General features: G+C 42.2%; 1 protein-coding gene across 1 annotated transcript; it reads left to right on the top strand.

The window, feature by feature from the left end:
• Nucleotides 1-1,435: 1,435 nt before the first annotated feature.
• LOC308330193 (sodium-dependent lysophosphatidylcholine symporter 1-B-like) lies at nucleotides 1,436-24,989 on the top strand. The gene is made up of 14 exons (XM_080784952.1): nucleotides 1,436-1,690; nucleotides 3,960-4,091; nucleotides 8,390-8,514; nucleotides 13,872-13,995; nucleotides 14,093-14,171; nucleotides 14,894-15,057; nucleotides 16,185-16,275; nucleotides 16,754-16,878; nucleotides 17,348-17,431; nucleotides 20,784-20,867; nucleotides 20,980-21,092; nucleotides 21,363-21,506; nucleotides 22,215-22,391; nucleotides 23,332-24,989. The coding sequence occupies exons 1-14, from the start codon at nucleotides 1,598-1,600 to the stop codon at nucleotides 23,387-23,389; spliced, it is 1,593 nt and encodes a 530-aa protein (XP_080641078.1). The 5' UTR covers nucleotides 1,436-1,597; the 3' UTR covers nucleotides 23,390-24,989.
• The last annotated feature ends 302 nt before the right edge of the window (nucleotides 24,990-25,291 follow it).

Raw genomic sequence — 25,291 nt, 5'->3', positions numbered from 1 at the left:
AATCAGCGTCACATATTGTATGTCTCTCACAGAGACACAAGACCTGCTGTGCAATTTAACTGTTGGCGCTGCATGGATGAGTACAGGGGGGGTGGTGGTTAAGGTGAATGTTTTGTAAAATTTAGAAAAACTTGTAGAACATGCAACATGTGAGAACTTGTAGAACGAAACTCGGTTTAAACTTTCACATGTTTTTCATTTGTATTTGATTCAAGCACATGTGAGCTGATTTTGATGTCACACAAAATGAAAACTCAGCACATAGAAAAATGTGTGTTTGCATTTTCACAGAAAATCTCGGAACATTTCTGAATGTGACGATGTCATTGTCACAGAAGAGAAGATGGGGTCTAATAACGACATGGCTTCTAAGTAGATCTCGGACATTGCCATACTTTTTGTTATATATTGGTGAGTTATGCCTCTCTTGTTATACCTCGAGTCTCTATTTAACCAAGACTCAAACACAGAACTAAACATGTGACTTTGAATACCAAGAAAGGAGCTCTTTATTATGAACAAAAAGAAGAAAAGCGTATGCAATCTTTACAATTACAAAAACTACTGAGCCAACCATACAATGGGCCTGAAAATGTAATCTAAACTCAACCAAAAACTCAAATCTGGACTGCTGAAAATCTTCCACCCCAAACTAAAATAAAAATTGTGAAATAAGAAAGGATTAAAAACACACACGCATATACATGTAAGTGACACATTTAATGTGCCCCTTTTAAATGTAGAATTTTCTGCACAGGGTCCCAACAGTCAAGAACTGCCTCTGCTCAAAAATGGCAAAAACATTTATTAGTGTTATCCTTTTGGCTGGCACCTCACAAGGACTGGTGTGCTGTGCAGTGTGCACCTTTAGTAACCAGGGTTGACAGAAGGACCAATACCGATATATTCGAATACATTAGCACAAATCGCTTGCTTAATCCATAAATAAGCCTATACTAACTCATGTAAGTCTATATGTTCTCAGAAAGTAAGTTAGCCTACACGAGCTCATGATTGTTGTTTCATAAATTCCAAAGTATTGTGGCCTAAATCTATTCCCTCCTGCAGGAGTCCTGCTACTTTCTCCTTAATGGCACACACAGCACGCACGCACGCACACACAGGCACGCGCGCGCGCGCGCACACACACACACACACACACACACACACACACACACACACAACCGAGAAGATGACATTCTCGATCCTGACAGCCATGCATGTGCCATGTCATAATGAGTCATTATAGACAATATTCACAGCATAGATATCTCCGATTCTCCACAATATTTGATGTGGCTTGAATTGCGCATTTTGTCCTAGAGATGGTTAACTGGCAACGACCTTGAAAGAGTTAAATGACGTAGGAGGCGCACCTCGTGTGTGTGTGACAGTGTATGTATGTCATACAGAGAGGGGGAGAGAGAGAAATAGTGGATGAATGAGCGAGGACGCACTGATCAAATTCAAAGACGCACCGCTCTGTAACGGTCCGCATTCGGCAGTATATCGCTGGCTGTGCAAGATATTCGCCATCAATAAATAAGACAGCGCTAATAATATAGGTATTTCCATCGTCTTGAGATCTAATTAGGAGATGGCAAGAGGAGAGGGTGCTGAACAATATGCTGCTACAACTTTGTTACCGGTAAAACCGTTAAGTGCTGCAGATGGAATTAAAATTGCAAAGGTAAGTGAAGTGACGGCGTCACGCGTTAGCGTAGGTAGGGATATGACTGTTTTAATGTCCTGTGGATACTATCCACTGGATAGCCCTAGAATTCATGGTTTTGCCTTTTACACATGGATTTAATTGTTCATGGGTCGAGCAAGGCGGCCGATTTTATCCACCATATTAACGCTCATAATACATTATAACGCAGGCTAAAACATCAAATGTTTTCTGTCCACGCGGGGTTTGAATTATATTTCATCCAGCATGTCCACGTTCATCATTATGTGTTCTTCACCTTCAGGCAGCTGTCCATTCATACTTCATAGCAGCCTAGGCTACTATAATGCCGGTTTTAAAGGAACCATGTCTTCATAATAAAGACATGCAGTCTTCTTCATTAAGGAGATATGATCATATACGATTGTGTGTAAAACATTAAGCTGACGACGAGCAGTTGCAGATATGAATAGTGAATGTTCCTCCTGCATTTGGCGTGTTCAATTAAACAGTAACACGGGAAAGCTGTATCCAATAGAGCTCATTAGTCTACTCTAGGGCAGGCTGTTTAGTTTAGCAGCCCAGCTGCTTGGTATGGACCATGAGCCACTTTGTGTGGTGGCTGTTTTCTCGGTGATGAGTCATGACTCATGACATTGCTGAGACTTTTGTTTAATGAAGATAAACTTAGGCTATGTGAGCCATGTTCTGTCATCAGTGCAGGGGCGGCCGCATCTGCATGGCTGTCTGACAGTGTCTGTCTGTCTATCTATCTCAAACCTTTTCATGTCAAGGACCCCTACATTGATATGTATTTGGCTGAGGACCCCCATCTGAAAATGTTTGATGTTCTGAAAAACAACATTTTAGATATTTTTCCATATTCGTTCAAAATAGCAGATTCACAAGTGTAGATCTGCTATTTTTAAATCGCCGACATATAAATGGATCGTAGTTAAAATTGTTGTAATGCTATATTATCTACTTTTGCTGGGTACCCCTATTGTCTGAACATTTCATGTTTCCAAATCAATTAGAAAATCATGTATGGATGTAGAAATGCAAATGATTTAATCGTAACTGTCGACTCGGACAGCATTTCCTGTCGTATCGATATGGTACATATCTGTACCATATCTCTGGAGAGGTCCTTCCTCTACAGGAGACAGGTGTCTACTGTCTAGTCTATTTGATGCTACACTCATGTGTGTTTGTTGTATAGTGTAATCATAGGCTGACATGACATCATCATATGGTAGGTGTTCATTGGCTGTATGGATGCAGGATGTAAACATACACACAGCCTCCTGACTCTCTGCTGACATGTCGGGCTTGGCCTGACATGTCACCCTGCATGCCTGCAACATCCCACAGCCAGAGCCAATGGCTGTGGCCGAGTCAGGGCGGGGGTGTGTGTGTGTGTGTGTGTGTGTGTGTGTGTGTGTGTGTGTGTGAACGAACTACAGTGACCCGACAAGTCTCGCACCACTTTCTAAGCTGACCAACAGGCTAATGCTGTTTGTGTGACATCCTGAGAAGTACATGAGGTGAGGGGAGATTTGGCCAATCTCAGTCTTACGTGGTAAAGCCTGTGGATTGAAAATATCCGATCTATATAAGCTCGCGACGCAGATGCAACTCGCCTGTGAGCTTATGGGTCGGCTATTTTTTTAAGATTTGTTTTTGGCTTCTCTGCCTTTATTGATAGTATCAAGTGAAGAGAGACAGGGGAGAGACATGCAGCAAAGATCATCATGAACGGGACTCGAACACGCGGCGCACTGTCAGGCCAAAGCCTATGTGGCATGCGCCTGGACTACTTGGCCAGCGGGTGTATTTTTGGTCAGCAAGGCATTCGTTCGACCAAGCATGAATTAGGCATTACAGCGTTTCTGATGGCCTCGAGAGCTCATAAAGGGTGAAGTTTGCGAGAAAGACCAAGCGTTTGGAACGCGCAGGGCTGGAGGAGGACGATTCATCCTCATGTCTGAGAAGTGTACTGTTGTACAGTGATGAGATAATCATCACATGTTTTCCCTCTTTGGAATGTGAGCTCTCTGAACTCGACATTAACTGTAGAGATGATCGTGATCCAATTATGAATTGGTTGATCAAGGGCTTAGTGTACAATCTGCAGTCACTAAGCCCCTGATCAACCGAATCATAATTGGATCACGGAACTCAACTTCTCTGTAGTCCATGACACGACTATCTCTGTTCCATCTAACCGTCTCTCTGGAGTCGGTGTTTCTGCATTTAACACTTTAATTTCTCTTTCCTTTTCCAGAAGACCAAAGACCAAAAAGGCCATCTGTCTGTTTGCAGTAAGGTGTGTTATGCCTTCGGCGGAGCTCCCTACCAGATCACTGGCAGCGCTCTGGGTTTCTTCCTCCAGATATACCTACTGGATGTGGCCCAGGTGAGACACAGTAGCATGTAATGTGGTCAAAGACCACGATTAGAATATCATCTGGAATAGTGTGCCACCACCCACTGTGTATGTTATCCTTATGCCTGATTAAGGTTACGGTCACACATTCAAAAATAATAAAGTTGTCTCCAAAGATTTAAATGTACTGGTTTCCACCATTTTGAAGTGTCTGGCAATTCATCAGATGGTGAGGCTCTAAACATCACGTCCAAATGCTGGAAACAAATAATTGTTCAATGATGGAGCATCACCCAGTGTGCAGTCTTTTTGGATTCTGACCTCTGCCTGGCACATGGAACTTTAGTGAGTGGGTGTGCGACTGTTTTGTTTATTACGGTCACACATTCACCACTGAAAGTCGCACCCCGTTCCCTTCACTTCTGTTTCTACATGAGCAGGGGGTGGTGGTGCTTCCAGTTGCAGTGCATTGCCGCATCACATGGTGTATCATGGAGTTCAACATGGTTGGGGGTTGCATTCACTTTTCTCTCTTTTCCAATTACTTTGAATTCAAACACATTTTTCGTTTTTGACCATCCAGCACAAATAAAGGCCAACTATGTGTTATGTTACATTGTGTTATGTCAAATGTGTGTAGGCCCTATATGTGTTGCATGCAAGGCTGCTGGGTTGCAGACAAATTTCAGTGCAAACTGACAAAGTACTATATCATATCATATATCAGGAGACATGAGTGCAACCATCTTTTTGAGGGGCTATGCCCAGCTTTGTGTGTTTGTGTGAATTTAGCGATGATTTGATTGGCTGAGCACGGAATTGAGATGATTTGATTGGCTGAGCAAAGTACGTATTGAGGGCAAAAGTGACGCACATTGTGATTGGCCAGAATGAGATGATATTTATAATGATGTATAGGCTTACCATACGTCCTCTTTTGCCCGGACAAGTCCTCTTTTGGGGGGCTGTCCGGGCAGTCCGGGGGGGTTTTATAAATTCCTTCAAATGTCCGGGGTTTTACACGTATCGCCTGTATATACATAGGGCGCGTTCGGAAATTGCGCACTGAGCACACTGTGCAATGCAAACTAATAGGCGCTCCGGTGCGGTATTTCCGAACGCGCCCATATCGCTATACGCTCACAGACCATTCAGACCAATGTGTATTACAATGCACGTTCAATGGTTCGTAGTGGAAAAACACTGTGGGAGGTGGACTTTCAGCCCGAACCCCGGAATGTGTATTATTCATAACTCTGCATGCACTGCGCGCTGACTGCAATGGTCCCGACCGCAGAGCAGAGAATGGCTCCGCGAGGCAACTATCTGGACATACCCACGCATTCAGGGAGATGTCCTCTACCACACCCCACTCTCCGCTAAGCGGGAGAGGTGTAAAAATCACAGCAGCAGACCTTCTACTGGGGTCAACGCTCAAAAAGGTACCGTTTCCAGACCCAGAATGGACACTGGACAAAAGAGGCCTCCGCGAGGCAACCATCTGGACATACCCACGCCCCCTGTGCCAAGCCCCCTTCGTGTGTGTGTGTGTGCAATGTTCATAAAATAAGAAAACATGGAGTAGGCCTATGTACATACAACATGCAATGTACAGGTAAAACATGTTAGTGCAAACATTATCCAAACACAACATCAGCAAATGTACAACATGCAATGTGCAAAAAGTTCAAAATCCAAAACAAAATCACGCAGGTATAAAAAGTCTAAAAATAAAAACATCATTTCAACAGGTGGTCCGTGGACCACTGGTCAGCCGTGAAGGTATTGCATGTGGTCCCTGACCATAAATCTAATAATGTAGCAAAGTGAGGATTTGGCATTTTCTTCCACGGAACAATGCATTACTTTTGGCGGACGTGGAAGTGCATCAATGTCATCAGTTACTGGGAAGTCTGAGGTTAAGACATTCCACAGAAAATGTAGTTCTCAAGAAGGGTGCAGTCTACCAGCTTACCTGATTGAGTCATGTTTATTAGGAAATACTGTGAGTGTGCGGACTTGTTTGTGTGTGACTTGTTTGTGTGTGTATTTCCAGGGAAGAGGGTGTGTGTGTGTGTGTGTGTGTGTGTGTGTGCGTGTGTGTGTATAATGCTGTTTGTTTCCACTTTGTTTGCAGTGATGTTTTGGCACAATGTGCTACTTTTGCATGATGTTTTTATTTTTAGACTTTTTATACCTGCGTGATTTTGTTTTGGATTTTGAACTTTTTGCACATTGCATGTTGTACATTTGCTGATGTGTTTGGATAATGTTTGCACTAACATGTTTTACAATATTATTTTGTACAACCTACAGTAGCAAAGCATAAGATAATGGTTTGGAGAATAGGCTTTTTACAAGAGATAAGCCATTGCATACAGGTTCTTAAACTTTTTAATTTCAAGGACCCCCATAACTCTGAGAGTAAAACCAGATGGACCCATAAGAGTCCCATTTGATTCCATTTGTACAGTATCAGAGTTAAAAGTTATAAAAGGGTCCATTTGGTTCCATTTGTACTAGTGCACTCTCAGAGTTACAGACCTGTAAGGGTCCATTTGGGTCCATGTGTTACACTCTCAGAGTTACAGACCTATAATGGGTCCATTTGGAACCCCCTCAAGGAACCATGAGGGTCCCTGGATCACACCTTTGAGAGCCACTGCTTTAAATATTATACATAACTAATATAGAGCATATTTGATCAAATTTAGGAGCCAAACCTTTTTGACAAATTGATTTAATTCAAACAGAACCGCACATGCACGCACACATGCACGCGCACATGTGTCCTCTTTTTGGTCATTCAGAATATGGTATGCCTAATGATGTATGATGATAAGAGTGCCCCTCACTTAAAGGAGAATTACATACTAGAAGGCTTTCTTACCTTATTTGTAGTTGTTACGTCCCCACCAAAGAGGTCCAGGTGTTATTTTGTGCAAAAGCGCATTATTGGCTATTTCCCCTACCATAAGCCCTCAATGAATTGCATTGAATTGAATGGGGATATGGGGTGCTGTGCTAATTCGCTTATTTCCATCAATCAATAATCATTTTTCTTGTATATATCCTCTCTTCATAATGTAAATACTATCCCAATCGGCACACTTTACTACTTATTTCAATGGAAATAAGCGAATTAGCACAAAAACCCAACCCCCATTGAGGGCTTAGGGGAAATCGCCAATAATGCACTTTTGCACAAAATAACACCTGGACCTCTTTGGTGGGGACGTAACAACTACAAATAAGGTAAGAAAGCCTTCTAGCATGGAATTCTCCTTTAAGTTCACACGGGTGTGATTAGCACTAGAATACAACCACTGCAGGAATAGGAATCCTTCAAAGCAAGAAACAATACTGAAGTAGGCCTATATCTCTGTGAGCTTAACACTGAGTTTTGCTACAGTGCATCAATCTTTTCCCAGAAGGTTCGGTTTAGGTTCAATGACAAAGCCTGGTATCATTTTAACAGTCCATGGCAGTCAAGCGCATTAACCAAGACTCCCACTGTTCTGCTTTGTCACTCAATTAGTGCAGTAACAAGATCCACTCTATGACTGCCAGTGTGCTGTACAACTCTAAATGCAGCCCATTCAGACAGAACGATCACATCATTACAGCCAAGCCAACTGGTACTTCGTTCATAAATAATTGACGTTACAAGAACACACACATAAATCCTCGGGGGGATTTCACAACTGTTATCATGGTCCTTTTGACCCCTTCACCATGTTAAGCCTTCGGTGGCATATGAGTTGATTATTTTTTATATGGTTTATTTAATCAGGGATGATATGGTTTATTTAATCAGGGACGACGATGATATGGTTTATTTAATCAGGGATGACGGTGAACAAATGCAGTAAGCTCAAGTGGAAGAAAAATTTAGAAAATTAGAAATATAGAAAATTTCCACCGGCAGTCCCGGACAAGCAGATATAAATATAACTAGAAGCTTGACCGTCAAGCCACGGGGGAAAAAGTGTAAGGTATAAACCTGTGGCCTGTAGAATCACGTTACCATAGGTGTGCGTCGCTGTTTGATGATGTTGCGTAGTAGTGCCTGAGTAATGTGTTTTATTATTAACTGGACAATAGAGAAGACAATGATCATAGCCTAGATCATAGACAGAAGTGGTGAAGAGTCTGTGGCAAATCTGGAGGCAGGTGGAGTGCTGGTCAGCCCGTGATGTGCTGACACACACAGCAAGGTTGCCCCTCTTAGATTCTGGTAGTTGGATAATAAAGACATAGATTTACAATACAAGCTCAAATTGCATGAAGTCATCTCTAAACACAATCCTCTACCATACTCCTCACAGCTGGATCCATTCTACGCCTCCATCATTCTGTTCGTGGGCAGGGCCTGGGACGCAGTGACAGATCCAACCGTGGGTTTCCTGGTGAGCAGAAGCAAATGGACGCGTTTTGGCCGCATGATGCCCTGGTACGTGCCTGAGTCACATATAGCAACATGTGTGTTTTAGTCTAGCATGGAGACGTCAAGTGGAGAGGAAATAAAAAAATGAGGAAACGTGATTGACAAATAAACTATCGAAGCCGGCAGGATGATGAGAGAAGTAGAATCAGCAAGGCGAGAGATGCTTCCATGAGATTGAGAACTGGTTCTGTAACAATGACAACAATATTGAAGTGGAAATAAATTAAAAAGAACAGCAAGAATGGGGTGTGACTGCAGTGACACGGTATGCATGGCTTGCACAGGTTTATACCTATCAACCTGTGATCAGCTCCATGTGGAACCTGTCCATCTGCTGTATAGCTCCGAGATAAGGTCCCACAGCATCTAGTGCCGGCTTTTTTTAGTCGGTCGGCTGACAAAAAAGTTTCTTGAGCGCTAAAATGTAAAACATCTGAGAGAGGCCCAGACGGTTAGCTCAACAATCCGGGCACCCAGGCTGCTGAGCCAGCCTGATGGCATGCTGCATTGCTGCAGGTTCGACTCCCGATCCCGACGGCCTTTGCCACATGTCTTCCCCCCCATTTCCTGTCAATCTACTTTCAACCTGTCAATAAAGGCAGTTTTTTTTTTTTTACATATATATATATATATATATATATATATATATATATATACCTACGCAGTGGTAGAACCTCATCTCAGAGCTATACAGTCGAGGGAGCAGTTCTGAACTTCCGATTGGAGCTAACCTGTGATGTGACTGAGTTGAGTTGAGTTGCGTGCAGGTGCATGTGTATACACATTTGCATGTGTATACACATGCAATGCTTGTGTCTACAGTCTTGCATAAGCAATGTAATACATGCAACCTGACTTGCATGCACCTAATGTGCCTGTAGCCTATTCTTTATGCCACACAGTACCACAGCGATTCTATTTTCCACACAACACGGGTGCAGACTGGAGATGAGGTCCGGAACAATCAAGCTTGTTAGGTTCAGTAGATCTCATTTAGTAGTGGAATATCCAGGTGGTTTTCCTTCTGTTGGAAGTTGGAAGTGTGAAACGGTGGTAAGCTGGCGGTGCTTTTTTGAAGCTCATGGCTAAGCAGGCATATGAGAGACTGGTGAGTCTGCCAATGTGTGCCAGACTGCCAGAAGGATGGAGGGCGAGTAGGTGAGGTACAGAACAAAGCACAACATTATGATTGACCACTTGTACTTGGTAAAACGGACCTCAGTTGCAACTCAAAACAATGAAACAAATAGTAATTGCGCAAAGTTAATTTAATTAAGATTTTACACTGCCAGGGTTAATGGAACCATTTGTTTACATTCGTACACTTGTACACAATAAATCAGTTAGTATTTTCAATTAGTCCGCTGTATGCAAGTAAGTTGCAAGACAAAACATTTCAGGAATTGTGTTTTGTGTTGAAATAGCATATTAATGTCTGTAAATTACTCAGTGAAGGCGATTAGGCCTTTCTAGTCTAATTCTTCAAATTTATTCTGAGAAAATACTAAATATTTTAGTACTACATTTATTTTCACATGTAATTCTGTATACATATTGAAGGGCACTGCTGACTCCCTGCTGACATTATCACAGTGGGATGCCCAACGTTTATTCACCCCAAAACAATATAGAGGCCATTGTTCCATAATATACTGAAGCTCACACTGTTGGAGGGAGACAACAGAATAATTACCAGAAGGATTGGAAGTGACCCTCCTTGTATTTGGATGCAAGTGTTTCAGGTTGCATGAGCCAGAGAGAGATTGCTTTCATCCCCTCTGCAGGCAGATATAGAAATATCTTAACAGGCGTTTTCACAGAGGAAATTCTATAGTCATATCGCAAGTCACTGAGAGGTAGAATACCATCCTGGCTGCCATGTGCTGCATGTCTGTTGGGGGGGTGGGGAAAGCACCGGCTTCTCCTTACACGATTGGTCCAACCCACAACACACCATCAGTTTAGGCCAATGGGAGCGTGGGATTCAGGTCCGTGTGCGCTCTATGCTGTGAGGGGATGAAATTGGGGGGAGGGGGGGTTAGAGGATTGGAGAGAGGTTACCACGGGTCAAGAAGGGGCCTGATGCTTGGCTGCATGTCAATGAAGCCATTGTTAGAATATGGTTGTGTGGACCGTGGACGGTAGCTTGTGAGCGGAAATAACGACCGTCTCTTGTAACAAATCCTGTGCATGAATGAGGAGATAAACTCGGATAAGGATCTGTTTACAATAACAAATTTGTCTAAACTTTGTCGAAATTGTCGAAATTGACATTTCAGTTGATTGAAAAAGCAATCTAGATGTATAATGGGATAATGCTATTAAATACATCCCTCCCCGTTCTATTTCGCCTCAAGGTCATTGCCAGTGACTTGCTCACCTCTGCATGCTTACGTGCATCTGTGATCTTTTCTACAATCGGCCAATCGCATCAGTGTGTGACTGTGAAACACAGCCAATCGAAATTAAATCTGACCTCACATCTCCAGCTAAATGAACCCATTAGTTCTCATTAAACTGATTGGGTCAGCCAATAGACTAGAGCGTATGAGGTGAGGTGAGGTGAGGTGTGGTGTGGTGTGGTGTGGTGTGGTGTGGTGTGGTGTGGTGTGTGTGTGGTGTGTGTGTGTGTGTGTGTGTGTGTGTGTGTGTGTGTGTGTGTGTGTGTGTGTGTGTGTGTGTGTGTGTGTGTGTGTGTGTGTGTGTGTGTGTGTGTGTGTGTGTGTGTGTGTGTGTGCGTGTGTGCGTGTGTGCGTGTGTGCGTGTGTGCGTGCGTGCGTGCGTGCGTGCGTGCGTGCGTGCGTGCGTGCGTGCGCGCGTGCGCGCGCGCGTGCGTGTTATACAGGGGAGGGAGAGGAGAGTGTATGACTAGTGTGTCATGTTCTATAAACAAACGTGTGTGTATTATGATACTGCACGAGCTTCCAGCCACTTCCACAATAAAACTAACAGTGTTAAAGGTGGCATAAGTGTCAGTGATATTGTTTTTGTTAAAATAAGCATTGAATATCACTATATTCTGACAGCAATAGCCATGGGCCCCGTATCTCTAGCTCTTTTGGAAAGAGAAAATACCGGGTCGGGAACTCAGGATACAGAACCAGTTTGGGATGGAACTGTAAAGCTGATAAATTATGTTTGCTGATGAGGCTGATACATTCTATTTATTCTATTCTACTATACATATCAGAATATAGAGCTTCAACCTTTTAACAAACAATTCTTTTTTTCTTTTTTTTTTAAATATATATTTTTTATCCCATGATTTTGTAACCCATTTTTCACCCCTGTGTCAATCATCTAATGTGATGCTGGGCTCTACACACCCTCCACCAACCTAGTCCCCATATATGGGCGAACAAATTATTTTAATCTTAATTGTGGTTGGTATGGGCTGACGCCTGAGATAAAATAAATGACATACTGTATACAAACCACAGGCGTGACATTCTTGACTCCGTATTTTCGGTGCAGGAATGAATCGTGCTTACGTATATTGTACATCAGTATGTGAAAGAAAATCTGATGTGATATGACCTTGTGTTGTACCCGTGGATGCTGGCACAGACATGTTCTGTTGAGGAATAGCAGCAGCAGGTGTACTCATCATCACCCCAATGCAGCTTGAGTTGCGTCGCTGACCTAGTGGTCGGTGAACTGCACTAACTGTACCACACATGGAACCACTTGGTTCCATTTGTACAGCTCTTAACAGTTTGTGTAAAGTGCAAAAGACAGCATGAAGGGGTTTTGTTGTTGTTTATACCGTGTTAACTCCATGTGGGGCGAGCCGTCTATAAGACGTCTGTCCAGTCTGTGTCTAATCTCGCAAACCACTGGATCGATAAGTGTGACATTTGTTGTGCATGCTGCCAGTTGAGTAGACTGTATATTCCCACATTTTTCCCTACACATTGTGTAGGCTATATTGTTTCATTATTTATAACTTTAAATGTACATGATAGTCAAAGCAGGTTATTTTGGATTGGGCTAGCTGAAACTTTATCCAAATATGGAGATGGCTTGATGTCATAAAACCGACTAACCCTGGCCAAACAACGTCCGCGATCCACTTGGAAGCAACAGCCCCCAATAAATGTTTTAGTCAGGTCAGTTGGAAGACCCACAGTACAGAGCTACAGAAATAAAGGCTATGGAGTGGACGGAGAGCAGGGTGAGCTGTGCCAGTAGAATGTGGAGTGGTTCCCTCCTGCCCTAGTTTGTGTGTAGACGGTTCCTTGTTTGGCCTCTAAATACATGAGTCCAAACAAGTCAGGATTAGGGGGATTATTCACAAAAGAGAAAAGACCCACTCACAAGTAACCCAGGTGGTAATAAAGAGAGTAACTGTAAGAGAACAGGAATGAAAGGAAGGTCAAGGCCATTTAAACAGTCGGTATAATACATTAGACAGACTTTATTAAACCGTAAAGCCGAGAATTTTTGACCATATGTTGTACCAGCTTCATTTGAAAGTACCAGGATAATGGTCCTAATGCAGGGATACACTTCTAGTGATCCATTCTATAAAGATATATCATATACCTGTAGATACTTTATTTTACTTTGGATCTTATATCCCTCCTGTGTTTCATTGTTGCTGCCATGACACCTGAATGTCCCTCTGGTTTTGCTGCCACACATATTTCATAGAACCACCTACATAACACTGTTGCATTGATATTAAAGGGAATCAATCACAATTTACAGTACCTCTACCGTAGGCCTATATGTTTTTGTACAGGGGTAGCAGAAACGTTCCATAGTTTAGTAGAGACACAAATAAATGCCATCAAAGTGTGCAAAAGTGAAAAGTGTCCTCAGTGATCCTCAAAATCACTGTTTCCCAAACAGTGGGCCATGACCAATTTTTAACCCAAAATCTGCCATTGGCGTTGATCTGATTCTACATCAATTAAAAGCAATTAATTGTTTCATGATTTTGTTTTCCAGTAGACAAATCTAAGAAATTCCATAAACCAAAATCTTTAAGTAGTAGTGAAAATAGCTGATCTACAAGATAACAACGCGGCGCAAAGCGACGTGTTGTGAGCTTGTAGATCTGCTATTTCATTAGTTTGGATCCCGGAGAACCAAACTACTAGTAGTTTCTTTGGGAACCACTGCTCTAAATCACTTGTTTCTCAACATCAGTTCTGGGGACCACCAGGGGTCCAAATGAACCGTTGGATGGATTATGGGACTGTAACTCTCTGTACTGTACACATTTGTACATTTTCAGAGTTAGATAATCACTCATCATCATCATACCAAATGAGGGTTCATGACCTAATCCTAATGCATATCAAACTGGGAGGTTTGAAAATCACTGCTCAAAGACTTCTATCCACTTGTCTTCACAGGATCCTTATATCTACCCCATTCGCTGTGCTAACCTACTTCCTGATCTGGTGCGTTCCTCCGGTGGAGCAGGGGAAAGTGGTCTGGTACCTGGTCGTCTACTGTCTCTTCCAGTCAATGCAGACAGTCAGTATATTAATAATACTCTGATACATCATTCTATATGCGCTTTTTTGTGTTTTAGGACCAGACAGCTCAATGTGTTTCTGTTCTGTGTTGACAGTGCTTTCATGTGCCGTACTCTGCTCTCACCATGTTCATCAGTACAGAACAGAAGGAGAGGGACTCTGCCACTGCCTACCGTAAGTCAGTCTCATTGTAGTCTCAGCCATTTTTGATTATTATCCCATCATTTTGTAACCCATATTTATTTCACCCGGTGCCAATTGCCTAAACTGTAATCCTGGGCAGTACTCTTCCTCTGCCAATACAACCTGGGGAGAGCCCCGAACTGAGCTCATGCTTTTTTCAATGCATGAAGAGTGGAGTGAGCAGACTGCTCACTCCTCATCCCTCTTTATCACCTGACAGGGGGGAATTTCCCCAGTAGTATATAGCGTGGAAGGAACACGTTGTTCCTTTCCCCTCCATCAGGCGCCCCGGCTGACATTGCGGAAGCAGTATAGAGACCAGGATTACTGCATGTTTTTGTGGGAGTACCTACCCTAGGCCTAGGGGACACAGGGAGAACATGAGACTGCATGTCTGATGGCTTTTGAATGTATGCCAGTTGTTACGACTCTCATCATTTCGACTTGATGCTGGTGGTCTGCCAGGAAACAATTGCTGCTGTTTATTAAGTCGGGTTGTCGGGACTCGTGTGTGCTGAAGAAATATTATTGTTTGACACAGAGGGATATTGTTCTTGTAGTAGGCTACCACTTCTGACCGTATAACATCACACAAAAGCAGGAGTCTGCAGTTTATTTTGCATTCTTCTGCCAGTGAGACTAGTCTGTGTGATCTGCTGAACCTCATCACGAGGGTTTCATCATGTCTTCATTCCTCTCCTGATCTCTCTCAGGTATGACCGTGGAGGTGCTGGGCACGGTGGTCGGCACGGCCATCCAGGGGCAGATAGTGGGCGGGGCCATTGCCGACTGCATCCCCACAGAGTTTGATGTCTTCGACAATTCTTCCCAAACCATGTCCAGGGGAAACCATTCTGAAATTTCACTGGATGAGACGGTGAGTGTTAATATAATGTTGGAATTCCATGGCTCTACAACAGTAGCTACTTTATGGATAACTCCACGACAAGCTGTCCCAGCAGTTCTGTACAAAGTAAACATTTACTGAATCATGAGTTTCTACACAAACCATTCATGCCTTTCTGAGTAGCAAGCGGGTATAGCTGTCACCTATTAGTTCCTCTTGAGTCAATGCTGTATTCGTCAATGCTGTATTCTGGCTCAAATATCACTTGTATATTCCTCATCATATATGATGGTCAATATAGCGGCCATGAAGTATGATGGTGTGTCTGGTAAATAGCGTTTTGACATACAGGTTATTTTGACACTTTTTATTATGTGATGCAAGTCTGAGATCGAGCCCTGACAAATTTCATTTCACCCTTCTTTTACTGTAAACTAAGAAGGGTCATCAAAGTTCAGTACAAATTAAACATTTACTGACAAGCGATATAGGATTAGTATTATTGGGGGAACTACGTATAACTATATGATATCATTTTCACCTCAGATCAATGTAATTTGTGACCGTTGCTATTGTTTGTCAGCAAACTGCCAGATCCCCTGTCAATTTGAACACCATCTGGTGATGACAGTCATCAAATGTCAGTAATTATCTCCGCCAGGAGACCATGCCTTCGCAAACTACTAGGCTGGCAGCTGGCCGACAGCAGCCCAAGGGCCTCAGTATTCCACACCTTCTTACTCACAGCTCTGTGAGGCCGCGTCCAGTGTGCACTGTGTAGTCTCTCACTGATTACCACGGGAGCAGTTTGAAAGCGGATGCGCTCCGTGTAGGCTTGATGTGCAGTTAGCGACAGACATTACTGTGCATATCATCTGATTGTGACCCACTATCTTTGGATATTGGGACCTTACTGTCTCTGTCCACTGTGATGTCTTTGCAACAGAAATGGCTTAAATAATAATCTACATTGGTCTCTTTGAACTCTACTTATGTGACAGTTTACCTTGTTTGTTGACCAGGGTTCACACTTACTCTGCTAAATGTCTACATGTCATTTATTGTCCCTGGAGCTCTTTTTAAAGATGTATTTTATGGCATTGGTTTATGGTTTTAAAGTTAAGTCTTGTGTCTCCATCCTTCCTTCCTGTGTACAGAAACAAGCCTACATGATAGCCTCAGGTGTCATCTGCGCAATCTACGTCCTCTGTGCAGCCGTCTTGTTCATAGGAGTAAAGGAGAAGGAAGGTGCGAATGATGGAGTGAACCTGTAACTGGTTTCTATTACTATCGGCCTTTCACAGCTATCCTCATCAACCCTTTTCTTTGCTCACCTACGTATTTAGATTTATATTTTTTCTATAATGATCAGAAGCTTTTGTTAGATGCTTAAAACTTAGGGTGCAGTCACACCGAACTTTGATGTTCTGTCTAGTGCGTGGGATTTAGCCAAAGCTTTTCAATGGGAACAGAGCGTTTGTTTTTTTGCGGAAATCCGCGAATGGCAACAAACCACCCATTGAAAAGCGCTGGCAGAATCCGCCGCATAGACAGAGTCAAAGTTCGGTGTGACTGCAGTGCACCCTATAAGCATCTGACCAAAGCTGACAACGTATAAAATCTGAGAAAGCAAAACCCTGAATAGATATGATTGTATTGTTGTTCTCTTGGCGCTGTGGGCCTAAGCCGCATAACTGTTTCTTTCATCTATGGTGGCATATTCTAGAGAGTGGGCGAAGAATCAAGAATCAAGAACCCATAACCTTCTGTCAAGGTCTGAGGCTGGTGATGGGGCACGGACCTTACATCAAACTGGTCATGGGGTTCCTCTTCACCTCTCTAGCCTTCATGGTAAGACTGTTGTTACTAGATGCTGCAGAAGTCATTTTCATGTCACGTCGGGCAGAAACCTTGTTTGTCCAAAATAGTCAGGAAATGGCCTAAGAACCTGTGTAAGGATCCAGTGTAGTTATTATTTTATCCACAAGCTCTTGCTAATACTTTTCATTGATTAAATATTAATAAAACCTATTGACTGACTATTTGGGTGTCCCTATATGCATGTCATTATACACCAAAATATTCAAAAGTATTGAAAAAATAGCAAAAAGAGCATATCTACAAGCTCACTAGTAACTCTTGTCCATCATCAATTTTACTTACTTTTAAAGGACACAGTGATAAAGTATAAAATAGTAAATAAATGAATAATTTATGAAAAAACACGGGTTTATGGCCAAAAGCAGCAATATGGGTGTTTTTCCCTCATTGTCCTCTTTTAATTGAACATACTGTGTCTGTATTCCTCTATCTCTGACAGCTTCTGGAGGGAAATTTTGCACTTTTCATTACATACGCCCTGGGCCACAGGAACAACTTTCAGAACATCCTCCTGGTGATCATGGTGAGTCCATCTCTTAACAGCTCTAGTAATCTAATACTTGTAGTTACTTATAGGGCCAGCTCGGTACTTTGTTTTTGGCGAATGTTTCCCCCAGAATAGTGATGCTAGGGTTCAAGGTGTTAAAGTTCTGGGAACTTGTCCAAAACGTTCTCAACCTCAGATCAAATGCTTGGCTGCGCTAAGTCGTGCCCTGGTCGTGGATGCTTATTTCGGACCCTGGTCGTGGAATGACCTACAGACCAGACTCAAATTGGCTTCTGTGATTCCCCTAGTGAGCTTTAAAAGGATTGCCATTGGCACACTTCTCAAACACTGCTCCTGCTTTGACGTATAGCAAATGTTGGTTCAGTCAGACAACTCAAGGAGGATGTAATATATATATTTATTGAATATAGGATAATCAATGCAATATATTTATTATGGTTTGGCGATGTATTGGATCTGCTTTTTAGGTACTCAGGTCAAGCGCATCAGTCCCGACCATAGGGACTCTGAATCCCCCGTACGTAAACAGTAGATCCAAAACGACAGGTGGTAGCTGGGGTGGAGGTGGGTCAGCAGCAGAATTGAGCGCAGGTTGTATGACAGCGGCACGCTGATACAGCAGCAGTGGGCAAGCAAGAAGGCAGAGGAATGCAAGAAGGCAGAGGAATGCAAACCTCTGGTTCAAGTAGCCGGTATGAGATGGGGTGAGCGTGTGATTGGCTGAGTGAATCATGTGGATGAGAGCCAATTAACGGCCGGCGCGCTGACTGAAGTTCCCTGACTGAACTTGCTCTGCGCATGTCTACGACAGGCGCAAATGCTAATTTCTCTTGCTTTTGAGTTTATTAGCAAATTTTGTTGCTCATTTTTCATTTATTAGTCTTTATTGGTTGCGTTATTAGACATTCCTGTTCTCCCTTTGAGCTTCTTCGGTAGTGGGTACTGTATTTATGAGCATTGTATGTTTGTCCTGTTTTTTTGTCGTGTATTTATTGTTACTGGCAGAGCTGTGTCACTTATTTTGCCTCTTCTCTTGGCCAGTTCAAACTTGTAAAAGAGACTTCAGTCTCAATGTAGTTTTTACTAGTTAAATAAAGGTTAAAAAAATAATAATAATCCAATTCGATAAATAAAAGCGTGAAAATATTTTTTGTCTCTGGGGGCATCACCGCTTTTTTGCGTAAAAACAGGAACTTGGTTTGGCCCCTCCCCTTTCTTAGTCCACTTCCTCCCGAGCTTTTCAGTGTTTATTTCTACTAACAACAACACTACATGTTGCAGGCAGTGGTGCTGAACTGCTGATAGTGACAGTTTATGCTTTCAGAAGAAGAATCTGTCTTGTGAGATTAGTTTACACGTAAGCTTGTTTATACAAATAAACTGTTGATAATATCAACGATCAGCACATCGACACAGTCCAGGCAACTTCTGTGCACGTCTGATTGTGTTGTAGTGTAAAAGACCTTTGTGCCCCCTGTGGGATTTGAAACACGAAGCTTGTTGTATGATGCTGTTGTGTGGCGAAAATAGCCAATCTACAAGCTCACAAAGAGTTGCATCACGTCATACCGTGAGCTAGCCTCTAGATGGCTACTATACAAAGTTTGGGGAATAATATAATAATTATAATATTTTATATAATTATATGAATTAAATAATGTATTGATTAATAGTTAATAGATATATAATGTGTTATTTCACGTTATTGAACAATTCATCATTTGAACACCATCTGGTGACATCATAAAATCATCATCATGAATTAATTAATAATTGTATTTTGTATTGTATCTTTTGACAATCATATATCTTTTTAAATTTAGCCTATAATGAAATGAACGCTGTCAGGTTGGGGTTAAACGCCAGCCCATGTTCCTTCTGGGAGGGAGCACGGAAGCAACTAATGTGATCACTCTCACTCACTTTATGCTTATATGACGTTTCCCGGCTGTTGGGCCCATCACCACCCAGACCATTTAAGACAAAAGGCTTGTCCTTTGCTTTGTTGACCTCCAGCCCCCTGGAAGTATCCATATCCCATTGATCCAGTGTCACGTGTCCATAAGATATGAGAGACGACGTACGATGAAAGTCGAGCTTCAGGAGATTCTTGTCGTTATGCGTGCGACTCTTGACCCTCGTCTGTCGTGTACTGTAAACCACACGTGGCTCCGCAGCCAGAGGCCACGGCTATTTAGAAAGGTTTGGGAACCCCTGGTCTTAGTCAACATCAGTAGAATTATCTCCATCTCCTCCACCCTTAACCAGAATGACCAGATTCAAATCTTTCTATTCAATGTTGTTTGCCACGGAGGTCTCCTCACATGGAGTCTCTGGCCATTAGTTGAGGGGCTTCCTTCACATGAGGAGAAGGATGACTGTGCAGCCTGAAAAGGAAATAATTTTCAGGGTGAGAGGAGGTGTCGTTGGGGTCCCTGGGAACCTGTCCCCTGTTTTCCCACTCCATCCAGGACAGCAGGAGAGGCGAGGACAGACAGCTTTTGTAGCTCAGGGCGATCTGTCAGAGCGATGCCATGGCAACTCTGATTCTCTGTCCCATCCTTCTCATTGGTTTTACATCACTAGTTTCTGCTTTATTGCCTCTTGGAAGAAAAACTACGCAACATTACACATTAACCCTGGTGTGCCTATTTTGGGCATGTCATTATAGGCAAAAGGTTTTAATGGGGGTTATTTTATGATAAAAATTTCAAAGAAATTCCACAAAATGTGAATTTTAAATAATCACTATAATTTGAATAGTGAAAATAGCTGATGTACGAGTTGACTATGTTGTGATGTGACGAATATACTGTATATAGTTTTAAAACTTTGTAAAATATTAAATAGGGCTTAAGTAGTTAAGAGAGGTGGGCAATAGAAAGAAATGAAATATTTGCTGCCGTCTTTGATCCATCTTGGCCAGTTATGTGACATTTCCCAGGCTGCAGAATTCTTGGTGACAAGCTTGTCCTTGTGTGGTCTTTTGACATACTGGTTGACCACGTTTCCCCTACAGGTCAGGGGTTACTCGCCCCCCTGCATGGTTAAATAAAAAGCCCCTTAGATTTATGGTGACTTTCTCCCATGACCCCTTCGTCCAGTGGTCAGCGTGTCCCGGCTGTGCCGTTCCCACAAGCAGGTTCCCAAATTAACACCAGCCAAGCGGTGCTTTGTTTATACTGGCTACTCGCACAGGAAATTTGCCACTGACTGGTCCAGCGGTTCGCGAGATTAGCCTCAGAGAGAGACACACACACACACACACACAGACAGACTCACAGACAGACAGACAGGCAGACCCATCTTGCCTCCTACCAGGCCAGGCTACCTATAAAAGCATTAATACACATTCTCTCTTCTCCAGCTTTCTGGAACTGTATCCATTCCATTTTGGCAATGGTTCCTGACTCGCTTTGGAAAGAAGACAGCCGTATACATCGGCATCTCGGTAAGCAGTGTACAGATGCATGCACAAAAACACATCTTTAGAAGGTTGTGTCTGACGTTTGGGGAGCATTGAATTTAGTCATGTGTTCATGTACTGCTTTCTCTCTCCACAGTGGGCAGTTCCTTTCATGATCTTGATCGTCTGCATTGAGAGTCATATCATCATCTCGTACATGGTCTCAGTAGCGGCTGGTGTGAGTGTAGCTGCAGCTTTCCTCCTTCCTTGGTAAGTATTGAGTTTTCTTCAGAAGTTACACACACCTTTAATGACAGATGCTACACTCCTGCTACTACATGCTGTGTATAAGAGGGCTGAACTTTGACCGTGCCCTGTGACCTACCCCAATTCATATGTCAAGTTTGATCTAAATCAGATTCAAACAAATAAACAGCCTTTGTTTGTTCGGAGTACACCCACTCCACTGGGAGTGGAAGTAATTTGTTTATTAGTTTATTAGTGTTTCCACTCATATACTGTGTTTGCCCTCCCTTGCAGGTCAATGCTTCCAGATGTGGTAGACGACTTCAAGGTGAAGAACCCAGATATCCACGGCCATGAAGCCATCTTCTACTCTTTCTACGTCTTCTTCACCAAGTTTGCCTCTGGAGTGTCGCTAGGCGTCTCCACACTCAGCTTGGAGTGAGTCGGCGTCCATGTTGTAGTCCTACAGCCTGTTCAGAGACACATCACCAGCTGTTTTAACTTCTCATTTGCGTTGAAGCACTTTTTTCTAGAGTGACATACAACATGCTGCTTTACCGGGCCAATTTACTGAGCCATGCCAAATTTGCCAATAACACACTGGCAATAAAATATCACTCAGTGGTATGTTTTGGATTGTGGAGGGTTGAAAGCAATGCAATTTAGAAAAACTGAACACTACTAACACATCTAAAACAAAGATTTAATGACAGTGCAGTGCTTTTATTAAAGCAACAAAATAGTTGAGGTTGTGGCTATTGCCACGGCTGTGCAAGGCGACATGCCTACTGAAGGCCACAGCACATGCTCCGTCGTACAAAGTTTAAATTGTGCTTAAAGCGATCCCTCTCGTGTCTTTTAACTGTTAGATTGAAGCATCACAGACCAGTTTCATTCCCTGCCTTCTATTTATTGACAGACATGGTGAAAACTAATTATCAGCACTCAGGTTCTGTAAATCTGTCTACATGACTTTAAGTTTAGAGAAAAACTAGATTATAGTTGTCTGTAGGATCACGGTTTGAGATTAGTGTAGCCTAATATTTGCGTTCCAGCACAGTAGTCATGTGCTCAACAATAACATAATCCTTCAACTCATAATTGAGCCGGCATGTAACCACCTCTTCTCCTTACATTTTTCAACAGCTTTGCAGGCTATGTGACCCGCGGCTGTTCACAGCCAGAGGCAGTGACGTTAACCCTTAAGATGCTGGTGTCTCCTGCACCTGTCGTTCTCATTGCAGTGGGGTTGTTAATATTCAAGACTTATCCAATAGACGAGGAGAGGAGGAAATGCAACCACAAGGTGCTGCAGGAGAGGCTGTGAGTGATGCGCCCGCACTTTATTACTCTACTTACTGGACATTTACTTTAGTTGCAAGGCAATCCACAAACTCACAGTGTGAGGACATCTACTTTAGTTGCAAGGCAATCCACAAACTCACAATGCCATGTATTGTGATCTTGTAGATTGGCTATTTTCAATTTGCAACACCGGTGCATAGAAAAATGCATTTTAGCAAGTAGGCTATGGATCAGACATACCTCAAACCCCAACACCTAACTTTTAAAATAAATGTCTAATCCTAACCCTAACACCAACCAGAATCCTTTCCTAGCTGTAAACCAACTCTAAAGATTATTGTGAGGACCAAATTGTCCTCACAATTCTATTATATTTGTGGAGCCATTAGGCCCTAACAATAGTAATACAAGTACACATAAACAGTACACACACTACTGATTGGATAACATATCAATTCAGTTATGTCATATGTCGCAGGCAAACGGTAACAAGAAGGAACATACTGTATAAACTGCTGAAATGTAGAATATGTTTTTTCACATTTTTAGAGCAAAACTGTGGTCATAATGTGGATATAGTTAACAATAGATAGCAAGTGTGTTTACTTTGTGGACTGATGTGAGTCAAGTGACATCCAGGATGGTAATAGTCCCCAATGCCCACAATCGTCTCTGTTACACAGATCACTTATTAGCTTAGTTACTTAGTTCCTCCACTTGCGAGTGATCCCATGTGATCAGTCTGGCAATGCCAGGCTACAGATAACTCTGAAACCAGGAGAGAAGAGATGCTCAGTATAGGTTGACACTGAGGCGCTGCATTCAGAAATGTATAGAATATTGCCACGGCTAAATGTAAATGAAACAAACTACTTTGCTGTGTCAGTGCCTTATGTGCTGTTGGGACAAGCCACATTCTTTGTGTTTGACTGTTGGCTGCCCTCCTGTATCTCCACAGAGCTATTGAAGCTGATGACTCAGAGTCAGACTCCACGGAGCTGGGGAGCGTGGTGTAAAGCCAGCGAAGCAGGGAAGATGGAGTCAGCCAAACGGCCTCTGCCGCTGTCTGGTGTGTTTGCACAAACTGGACAGAGGGAAGCGACCACCTGGGACGCTGGACGGGCCTTGTGTGTGTTTTGGATGTAGTTGGACTAACGGAGCAGAGACCACAGACCACACTGTGGCAGGCTGGCTGCTTGCGGGCTACCAGAAACGCAAAAAGGCCCGTTCCATTGGAACGCACAGGTTCACAGGGCCCTCTAGTGGACAGTTAATGCCATTTCATCCTCTGTGACCATCATAGCCTTCATCTGTGATTTGTACTGTATTTGTGTGTTAGCCTGTTTACAAGGCTGTATCTGAGATTGGAATGGGTTGTTACCTAGCCTGTGAATTATGTCTACTGGAGGAAAGCTGCACTTGTTACACTTTCCATTTAGATGGTGCTCAGACAGAAATGTACCAGTATGAGTCTTTCTTTTTTTGCCAGGAACTTATTCCATCTCTGTTGGAGATTTATGAAGCAGTGCTAAATGATTGTTAATATATTTTTTAAGTAATACATACTGTAAGTAGTTATTTATTACCACAGTAAAGGCATTATAAAGACTACTTAAATATTTCTGGTGGGAAAGCCTATTTAGAAAAGCATTAGTTAGACATATTAATCAAGGTCAATTTAATTACTGCCTTCTAAGCAAATGTTTACTTTAGTAGGAAGGGTTTCAATGCAACCTTTTTTAAATGTGCTTTAAAACCTTTAAAATCTGTCTATCAAGGTAAGCAACTTGTGAATAATGCTCTGCCTTGAAACAAACATGCACACTTCAAACTCCTTTCAGCTATAAAGCAAAAATAATCCCTTTTCAAGGGAAGAGAAAGGATTTATTCAACTATTTATTTTAGTTTTAATCCAAGGGATTATTGTAAAAAGAACAAAAAAGAAAAATATATATGTGTTAGTAATTTGTGTATTTGTAAAAGATAAATCTAAACATGAACTTAGTCACTATTGTGTGTGTGTGTGTGTGTGTGTGTGTGTGTGTGTGTGTGTGTGTGTGTGTGTGTGTGTGTGTGTGTGTGTGTGTGTGTGTGTGTGTGTGTGTGCACATGTAAATAATCTGTAAATTTGTAATTGACACATCCTGGGGAAATCCTGTGACATCATCTGTGATGATGACATCAAAATGTGAGATCATGTGATCTGAGTTGAAAGGGCTGCAGGTGAAATGTGACAATCTGTGTGATTAGTATTGAAGCCCTTTCGACAGGAGCAAATCCCAGACACATTTTGTTTAACGTCATAATATCTTTAAATGCCTTGATTTGAATCTCAGTGCTGTCAGCTTTCACGCAATCTTTTTAAATGATTACGATTATATGTATGCTGCATGTAAATAATATCTACATATATGCATATGCTCACAAACTCATTTTCATTATTAGGGCATTTACTTAAGGGGCACTGGGTGTGCACTTATACATGCTTTTCTATTGTTATATTGTACATGTTTTTCTAAAGTTGGTCTATGATGTGATTATGTTAAAGTTATGCAAAAAATGAGGTGAAATATTGATACACTGTTTAACTGTAATTTGTGAATAAAATCAGAAACAGAAAAACAACTGAATTCACTTCTATTCTCACTCTAAGGATGTGTGTTTTCAACCTAAAATTCATACTTGGTCCTCACTGATAAAATGGTAATCAACAGAATTTTAATTAATATTAAAGGCTTTTTTTCTATTTAATTTCCCCCTACTTTAAGGATACAGGGTGGGCATAGATAGGGACATCTGGGCAGTGGGCACCTCAATGTAAAATTGTCTATTTTGTCAAATGTTAAAAATAATTATTTGAAAAGGGGTCTTGATGTGACAGACTTAATCTTTTCCTTCAACTTCTTGTTTATGGCCAA

Source organism: Protomyctophum bolini (genome assembly GCF_963924005.1).
Source record: "Protomyctophum bolini genome assembly, chromosome: 15".
Lineage (NCBI taxonomy): Eukaryota > Metazoa > Chordata > Actinopteri > Myctophiformes > Myctophidae > Protomyctophum > Protomyctophum bolini.
This window is presented reverse-complemented; position numbering and strand designations above follow the sequence as displayed.

What these genes read in the sequence shown, in the direction of transcription:
- LOC308330193 (XM_080784952.1), top strand. Translation starts at nt 1,598, where the DNA reads ATGGCAAGAGGAGAGGGTGCTGAACAATATGCTGCTACAACTTTGTTA. An exon ending in ACCTACTGGATGTGGCCCAG is followed by an intron (nt 4,092 to 8,389) that starts GTGAGACACAGT and finishes TACTCCTCACAG; the next exon opens with CTGGATCCATTCTACGCCTC. An exon ending in ACATCCTCCTGGTGATCATG is followed by an intron (nt 17,432 to 20,783) that starts GTGAGTCCATCT and finishes TCTCTTCTCCAG; the next exon opens with CTTTCTGGAACTGTATCCAT.